Source organism: Fukomys damarensis, unplaced genomic scaffold (genome assembly GCF_012274545.1).
Source record: "Fukomys damarensis isolate Sample0158 unplaced genomic scaffold, DMR_v1.0_HiC HiC_scaffold_29, whole genome shotgun sequence".
NCBI classification, from domain to species: Eukaryota; Metazoa; Chordata; class Mammalia; order Rodentia; family Bathyergidae; genus Fukomys; species Fukomys damarensis.
The window spans coordinates 2,742,538-2,752,060 of record NW_022900941.1 but is presented as its reverse complement, the minus strand read 5'-3'; the positions used below and the strand labels follow the sequence as shown (position 1 = coordinate 2,752,060).

The 9,523-nt window shown below is 34.8% G+C and overlaps 1 protein-coding gene across 1 annotated transcript in view; it reads right to left on the bottom strand.

The window, feature by feature from the left end:
* Map3k2 (mitogen-activated protein kinase kinase kinase 2) overlaps positions 1 to 3,596 on the bottom strand; it is a 32,837-nt gene extending 29,241 nt beyond the window's left edge. Inside the window, exons 1-3 of the mRNA XM_010637671.2 lie at positions 3,529 to 3,596; positions 1,308 to 1,426; positions 163 to 203 (exon numbers count right to left, since the gene is read on the bottom strand). Coding sequence (XP_010635973.1) covers positions 163 to 203; positions 1,308 to 1,426; positions 3,529 to 3,535 — 167 coding nt within the window. The 5' untranslated portion in view covers positions 3,536 to 3,596. The remainder of the gene's footprint in view (positions 1 to 162; positions 204 to 1,307; positions 1,427 to 3,528) is intronic.
* Positions 3,597 to 9,523: the final 5,927 nt, after the last annotated feature.

Genomic DNA, 9,523 nt, shown 5'->3' with positions numbered 1-9,523 from the left:
AATTTTTTTTTTTTTTTTTTTTTTGGTACTGGAGATCGAACTCTGGACCTTGTGCATGCAAGGAGGCGCAGCACCACTGAGCTAAATCCCCAACCCTAAAACACTTTTAATTAAAAGGTTTTATTAAATAAATTAATTGGCATGTAATGTTTCTTTCCTTACCTTTTTTCTCCTCTATGTTCAAATTTTACTCGGACATCGTTCTGTAATGAAATCATAAATTTCTAAGTCAGTTTTTTCTAAGCTCCTCAGTTAATATAAAGCAGACAAGAAATGTTTCATTTTTAACACAAACTTCAATCAATTGATAGTGTCTGCCAAAAAGGTGAGTTGAGAATTACATTGCGGAATCTGGACTCCACAGAAAAGAGCACCAAAATCTTAGTGAAGGCACTGTGGGGGATGAGACATTTGCTAACCCTGTTAAAGCAAAACATAGGCTCCTAAACTATGGTCTACCCTCCCTGAGGGGTAAATGTTCCAGTACCAATGTTTCTTTTTGGCATATCCAAACTGCAAGCATCAGTACTCTCTAGGGATATTATTAAATAAAGTATTTGAATACAAGCACTTCACTATTTCAACAACTGATCTCATAATTGAGAAGCTACTAATAGGGTGGGCAGCATACACAAACTGAATATGATGGATAAAGGGACTACTCATAACCTAAGCAGGACAGTGTACAATAGCAGGAAATTTCATACGCTACTCAGAAAAAAAGAAAAAATATATATTTCCCCGCAAAACAAGTCTCCCTATGTAGTTGAGGCTAATGTAGAACAACAGGCCTTGAACTCACAATCCTCATGCCTCAGCCTCCAGATTGTGAGGACTATAGGCATGAACCACCACACCCAACTAAGGCACACAATTTAAACTTTAACGTTATTTCTGAAACTTTCCATCTGAAATTTTCAGACCTTAGTTGACCATAGGTAATTGAAATTATGGAAAGTGAAACCATGGACAGGGGAGGACTACTATAATTCTACTTTTCATGCTGGATATCCAAGACTAATTTCATTATAGGAATCAAAATCATCCTCATTTGTAAATATGTACAGTAGACTATTTGGGGGAAAACTGCTTAAGTGCATGAAGAATTGATGACATATAGTATTAGCAGTTGAAACATTAAGTGAAAATTTTTTTAGAAATGCACACTTCCAAGAAACGAGTTCCATAGAACATCTGATTCAAAAGTATAAAAGCTAAGCATATTGAACAAATCTTCTATACATCTAGATATTAAAAGAAACCAAATCATAGGACAAAATATATTAAAATATTACTGAAACAAATACCTGTCTTTTTGGTGATGAAGACTTTGCTTTTCTTGTTTCCTGTAAGGATAATGCAGGTCTACTGGCCTTATGAAGGACAGCCAAATCTTGCATGATTGAGTTCAGAGCCTGCTGATCATCTAGATATTTTTAAATATAATTTTAATTTCAACATATTTATTACATACACCAAACAAAATGTGTAATGAACTGAATGTAAATAAACTAATTTAATGCAGAAATGCATACAAAACATTTTTAATGCCTATACTTTTGGTGAAATGATATTGAAATTATTTAAAAATGAGGGGAAGACCAAGGATTTAGCTCAGTGATGCTGCATCTGCCTCGCAGCTCAAAGTCCTGAGTTCAATCCCCAGTACAAAGAAAATTAGGTAGGTAGGTAGGTAGGTAGGTAGATAGAAATATAATGTCTGAAGACTTTTTAAAAAGGTAATCTAATTAAGTCCCTTCTTTTCTGGCTTGGAGAGTTACATAGGTAAGAACCCATTAGGGAGATCTGAGCTAACAAATCCACAAAAGATCAAGCATAGTGTGAACATGGTCAAACTAGAATAAGCACTTTTTTAACACTTCTTAGACTTTCACTCTACTAAATTCCTTATAATGGTCTAAAGTACTAGACAGAGTAGACAGTTATAAATATGATGAAGATCATTCATTAATCCAACCACAGGGAAGACGCCCAGAGGATTCTAGACTCTGATCAATGGGCACACAAAAGCAGCAGTAGGTTTCTGATATATATTGGAAAGACAAACAGTTTAACATAAAACTAAAAAACAACCTGGAGACAATTTCAAATAAAATATTTCATTGAAAATATTGTTTTTATTTTATCTTTTTTTAGAGACAGGATCTCACTATGTAGTCCAGGATGGCCCTGAACTCACTATATAGCCCAGGCTTGCTTCAAACTTGCAATGATCCTCCTGCCTCACCCTCCTGAGGGCTGGGATTTGTAAGTGTTCACCACCATGCCCAGCTTAAAAATACTGAATTAGATACTTTATGTGCTTTTTCATTATACTTGAAAAATAATATGAGAACATTCTCAATAAAAATTCGAATATCTGTGATTCTCACTTTTAAATAGTAATGGTTTTTGTGACTACTTTTGTATATATTTTTAAGCAATGGCTTATTCTCTGCTTACTACAGTGCAATATTACTTGAGAAGGATAACAGAAATCTATTTGATTAATATATAGCTCAGAATCAAGTAAGGGCAACAAAAAATAAGACACAGGCATTCAGTGAAAGTATACACAATTTCAACTAGAGGTAAGGCTAACTAGAGTGAAGAGTCTGGACTACAAGAGGGCACTACATTCATAGCCATAAAAGAGAAAGTAAAAGGAATTTCAAATGTAGGAGGGTGAAGCACTGGCTTAAATATTTGTTATAAGTATGGTACTTACAATGAAAGTATAATAGCTGTTCCAACTAAAGAACATGGGCAAATTTAAGGTTTTAAGCCTAAGAGATCAGGTGCATGTGTATGTGCATATGCAGTATTTTATGCAAGCAACAGAAAAGTGTGAAAACGACAAACTTTGGCTTAAGTTAACTCAGTGTGCAACTTAAGTCCATTTTTCCAATTTAGGATAGGGCAGGCATTGCTCCATGTCTTTGGTTTTTTTTTTGTTCATTTGTTTCTTTTGTTTTTTTCGAACCAGGGACCAAACTCAGGTCCCTGGCACTTGTGAGACAGGCGGTGGAACCATGGAGCCAAATCCCCAGCCCCTCCATTTCTTTGTAACATCTTCTTGTCTGATTCCTTCCTAACAATGGAACCCTCAAAACCAAGAGGGGAAGGAAACAGATCGATATATAAAGTGAATATTCATAACCTGTTCCTACACTTTAAAATAAAGTCTCCCTTTAAATTAGAAATATAATACCACAGGATATTAACATGGCTTTTAAAACATTATCCCCAAGCATCAATGATTTGCTGCTCTACTCTGCTAGGAAATTTTATTTTTTTCTTACCATCAGGCTTTAATACATCTGAACTGTTTATCTTGAATATTCCTAATTGTGTCCTAACAATTACCACTAAGTGATTAAGCTGAAAAATCAATAAATATAAACATTATATAAATCTGCTATATCATAAAATTTCTGTATACAAAGGCTTATCATAACAAAGAGAAAATTTATTCTCCCCCATTCTATTTTTTAATTATAATTAAAAATCTATTTAGTTTGAACTTACCCATCATGGCAACCAACTTGACAATTTGCAATTAAAAAAATGATTCTTCTGTCAGCATTCTTTATTGCCTTAGGGGGTAAAAAGACAAACATGTGAATAAGAGACAGAAGAGGCAGCCATAAAAACAAAAACTTGTATAAATAATACTAATGAGAGACATACAGTACAAATATTTTACATGTTTTGGGGGAAAAGAGATGATTTATACATGGGAGTTAATCACGCATGTAGGCACCATTACCTAAATACCAATTCCCAGACTCTGAGAAGAGCAGGTGCTCTGCACACCCCATAGCACTTATACTAACAACGTAGGCAAATGAGCCATATCAGTTATCAGAAAGGCTAGAAAGCATCCTGAAATAATTTGTCAGGTACCTGTCAAAGACTCTCTTTACAAGGTTAAAAGCACAATTGCTTAGAAGAGTAGTCCTTTTTAAGGATAAACATGACATCTTAACTCTTGTATATAAGCAGCAATAGGAAATGAATACAATGGTTTAAAGAAAAATATACATAAAGTGATAATTATAACTGCTGCTGGGCATATGATATAATTTCTATAATAATCAGAACACAAAGGAAAGAGAAAAAAGAACTGTATGTATCTGTGCTCTCTTATAATTAAGTTGGTATTAACTCACTATACTGTTTATAAATTAAGATGTTAACTGTAACTTCTAGGTCAACTACTAAAAAGTAAATTTAAAAGAAAGCAAAACATACTGGAGAACTGAAATAGCACACTAGAAAATATCTATTTAGTACAAAAGGCAGTAATGGAGAAACTAAGAAACAAAAAGACATTATTACACAGAGAACACAAATAGAAAATGGCAGGTCTAATCCTACCTTTACATTATAAAACCAAAAGAAAAATAAGAAGTTCAATCCAATCATTTCCATTCAAACACACTGTAAGATGGTTCTAACCAGTCCTACTAGTCAAGAAACAGAAATGAAAGATAGCCAGACTGAAAAGAAGTAAAACTCTTTATGTACAAAAACGTAATCACCTATGAAGAAATACTAGGAAATATCCACAAAAGCTATAAAAATTAGTAAATCAGGGCTGGGGATTTAGCTCAGTGGTTCTGCTGCCTGCCTCACAAGCACAAGGTCCCAAGTTCAATCCCGAGTATAAAAAAAAAAAAAAAATTAGTACATCAACGTAGAACACTTGGAGGATATAATATACAAGTGAACTGTAATTTTGTGTACTATCAACAAAAAATAGTTTCCCTGGTATGAATAATCTGCAACAATGCGTAAGATTCTAATAAGATTACTGACATTTAGAAATGGGAAGAAAGGAGCTAAAGGTGTAGGGAAGGTGGAATGGGTAGGGGAAGAGTAAAAAGGGAAAAGAAAAAACTGTGAGAGAATGAAAAGATGAAAATAAAGTGTTTGTAGATGGGGAGGGGAGGAGGGGTGAAGGGAGGGCAGAGGTAAGGGGAAAAAATGAGAATCAAGTCTTGTCATGTAGAGGTACAAGATCCCAACAATGAATGTAACTGTACTGTATCCCTAAAATGTACCAATAAACTCAATTAAAGCTGAAAAAAAAAACTGAATTGTTTTTTAAAATACCATTTACAATATAGAAAATTATTAAAGACATAAAGATAAATTTGACAAGATTGGTAACTAAAAGGCTAGAAAACATTGCCAGGAGAAATTAAAGAGCTATAAATTGAAATAAATGCCATTGTGGGGCGTGGTGGCACATGCCTGTAATCCCAGCACTCTCAGGAGGCTGAGGCAGGAAGACTGCTGTGAGTTCAAGACCTGCCTGGGCTACACAGTGAGTTCCAGGTCAGTTTCAACTACATAGTGAGGCCCTGTCTCAAAAAAACCCAAAAATAAATAAATAAATAAATATAAAATAAAATAAATGCTATTTTCAAAGAACTAGGATTAGAGGTTCCATTTGACCCAGCTATCCCTCCAAAAGAATTAAAAGAATCATACCACAGTGATATATGTGTACCTATGTTTATAGCAGCACAGTTTGTAATAGCTAGAACTTGGAAACAACCCAAATGCCCATCAACTAGGGAGCCTGGATAGAGATGTGTTTTTTTCTATAAAATGAAGTACAACTCAGCCATAAAGAATGAGAAGCTAGAACATTTATAGCTAACTGGATGCATTCTGAGGCTATGCTCTTAAGTGAAATAAACAGGACACACGAGTAAATACTGAATAGTTTATCTGGCGTGAAAAGCTAAACGTGTAAATAAGGGTCAAATGGTATAACTGAGAATGTGAAATAGGAAGAAAATGGCTAAAGGGAAAGTGAGAAGGGAAGGTGAAAGGAAATACGGGAAAAGAAAAAAATGTGAAAAAAGGAAAAAATGGAAACAAAGTCTTTGTAAATAGGGAAGGGTGAAGGGGGCGAAAGCAGGGCAAGGCATATGGGGAAAAACAAGAACCAAGACATATCATGTAGCAAGGGGAAAAATGAGACCTGTCATGTAAAGGTACAAGATCCCAATGATGAATGTAACTGTATCATTTGCTTTAAATGCACCAATAAACTCAATGGGGAAAAAATAAATAAAATAAATAACATTTTAAATAGATCAAAATACTGTTATGATGTCAATTCATTCCAAATTGATAAACACGCTCAATGAAATCTCAATATATATCCTATTATGTAAAAATTGAAAGGATAATTGTAAAAATTAGTACAGAAATGCAAAGAATCTAGAAATTCGAGGGCTAGGGATTTAGCTCAGTGGTTCTGCCTCCTGCCTCACAAGGGCAAGGTCCTGAGTTTGACCCCTGGTACAAAAGAAAGGAGAGGGCAAGGGAGGGGGAGTGAGAGGAACAGCAGAGAGAGGTAGAACAATTGGATACCTCAGCCCTTACCTCCTAACAGACAAAAATTAACTCAGTATGGTTCATAAACTTGAAAATGAGAGCTAAAACTATAAAACTTTTAGGAAAAAAAATCTTATGATCTTGAATTTGGCAGATTTCATTTTCTTAATAGTGCCCTTTGAATCAAAGTATTAATCCTAAAAAATTCACTGAATTTCATCAAAGTATAAACTTTTGCTTTTCAAAATATACAAGCAAAAAATGAAAATTCAAACCAGATGAGAAAATATGTATAAAACACACCTCATAAAACATGTCTCCACAATTCCTTAAGTACTCTTACAAATCCAAAGAAGACAATCCAATTTTTAAAAATGCGTAAAATATTCACACATATCCTTCACCAAATAAGATATACAAATGGCAAATACATGAAAGATGTTCAATGCTGTTACCCATTACAGAAATGCAAATGAAAATATAAATCAAAACCACAAGACTGCAAAAGACAGGGCATCCAAAGTGTGGGCAAGGATGCTGTGAAACTCTGATCCTTACAATACTGCTGAGAATGTCAAATGATACAGTATCTTTAGAAAAGTCTGGCAATTTCTTTGAGGAGGCAGGGGAGGAGACAGGATCTCACTATAGTGCAGGCTGGCCTTGAACTCACTAACTAGCCAGGCTGTCCTCAAACTCATAGCAATCCTCCTGCCTCAGCCTCCCGCGTGGATTACCAGCAAGAACCAACACACCCAGGGGCAATTTCTTATGAAACTAAACATATTCTTACTATTCATCACATCAATCATGTTTCTGAGCGTTTACCCAAAGGAACTGAAAACTACATCCACATAAAAACATGCACACAATTGTTCAAAACTGCCAAAACTGGGAAACAACCAAGTACACAAATGGACAAACTGTGGCACACTGTACACGGTACTATTATTTAGGAAATAAAAAGAAGTGAGCTATCAAGCAACAAAAAGACATGGTGAAACTTTTAATGAATATTGTTAAGCCAAAGAAAACAATGTGATTCCAACTACACAACATTATGAACAAGGCAAAACTACTGAGAGGGTAGAAAGACAGTGCCAGGTGCTGGGGATGAACAAGCAGACCAGAGAACTTTAGGGCAGTTAAACACGAAACTATGAGATGCTATGTCCACAAAACATACATAAAACAAATGTTCTAAGTGGATTTTTTTATAATCATCCAAAACTGGAGATACCAATGTACGTCACCAGGTAAATGGTTAAATTGTGGTGTATGTATATAATGCAATAAACAATCAGCAATAAAAATAAATGAACTACTGTTACATGCAAACAATTCGGAAAATCAAAGCTACATAGAGAATGGGGTGTAGCTCAGGCAGTGCATGTGCTTAGCACCTGTGAATCAATTCAACCCCTAGCATAAACTAATGATAATATTAATAATAATTACTACTGTTATTATGCTGAGTGAAAGAAGCCAGACTTCTCTACCTTAAAAAAGAGTATATACTATATGACTTAATTTATATAAAAGTCTAGAAAATATAAACTAATTAATAGTGACTGAAAACAAATAACTTATTGCCTAGGAACAATGGATAGAGGTAAAAGTCCAGAGCAAACTTTTGGAAGTGATAGAAATGTTCACTATCTTGAGATGGGAAATTAGGTTTCACAGGTTTGTATGTATATGTTAGGTATTAGGTTTATATATACATATATCCAAATTTACCAAATTATGTACTTTAACCAGCTCTAGCTTTTTGGGTTTGTTTGGTTTTGGTATTTTTGAGACAACTTCTTGCTTTATAACCCAGGCTGGCCTCAAACTAATGGTGCTCCTCCTTGCCTCAGCCTCGAGTGCTCAGCTCTAGTTTTGTTTATTTGGTATTCCTAACGATGAAACCCAGAGCCACATGCTAGACGAATACTCCACCACTGAGCTACATTCCCTAGCATAAAATCTATTTTAGTTATATATACATGTGTACTATTATATATATACATAGATAGGTAGATGCCATTTCTTTTTTTGTAGTACTAGGGATTGAACCCAGGGCCTCTTGCATGCTCAGCAAGGACTCCACCACTGAGCTACATCACTAGCCTGAAATTATTCTATTTTTAGATACACATACACATACATATATGTATATACTGCATAAATGCATTTTGTTGTCGTTGTTGTTTGAGACAGGGTCTCACTATGTAGGTGAGACTGCCCTGGAACTCACTATGTAGTCCAGGCTGGTCTCGAACTCATAGTGATCCTCCTGCCTCAGCCTCCCGAGTGCTGGGGTTACAGGCATGCGCCACCATGCCAGGCTGCAATTTCTTTCTTTCTTTTCTTTTCTTTTCCTTCCTTCCTTCCTTCCTTTTTCTTTCTTCCTTTCTTTTTCTTTCTTTCTTTTTTGGCAGTACTGGGATTGAAGCCAGAGCCTCTTGCATGTTCACCAAGTACAACACCAACAAACTATATCCCTTGCCTACAAAGTGTATACTTTAACATACAATTTATTTTATATCAATTATTTTAATCAAGTTATAGAAAAATTTATTCTTTAATGCCATTAACTCTGTGATGCCAATCACTACCTTTAAGACAATTTACGAGTCACACTCCAAGCCTCATTATCTTATAGACACCACTTGCTTTCACATTTTAAAAAAGATACAAAAGGAGGAAAGGGGGGAGAGTAAAAAAATTAAGAATATACATATATATATATATATATATATATACACACACACACACACATATCAGTCTTCTAAAACAAATATAAATTTCATGTATTGTGAACATAAACCAATTTTTAAAAAAGATATCACCTAGACTTGTGACACCTTTATTTGGCAGACTGTAAATGAAATCTGACTTTTAAAAAATGAAATCTGCCATAATTGGTTAGACGTAGCCTAACTGCACATATTGAAAATGTCTGTGGAACAGACTGGAAGACACAAAAACAAATGCAGATGTACTCAGCTACCTCATCTTCGACAAAGGAGCTCACCATCCTCAGTGGAGGAAAGATAGCCTCTTTAATAAATGGTGTTGGAAAAACTGGATATCAACCTGCCACAGATTAAAATTAGACCCTTATCTTTCGCCATGCACTAAATTAAAATCCAAATGGATTAAAGATCTAAATATTAAA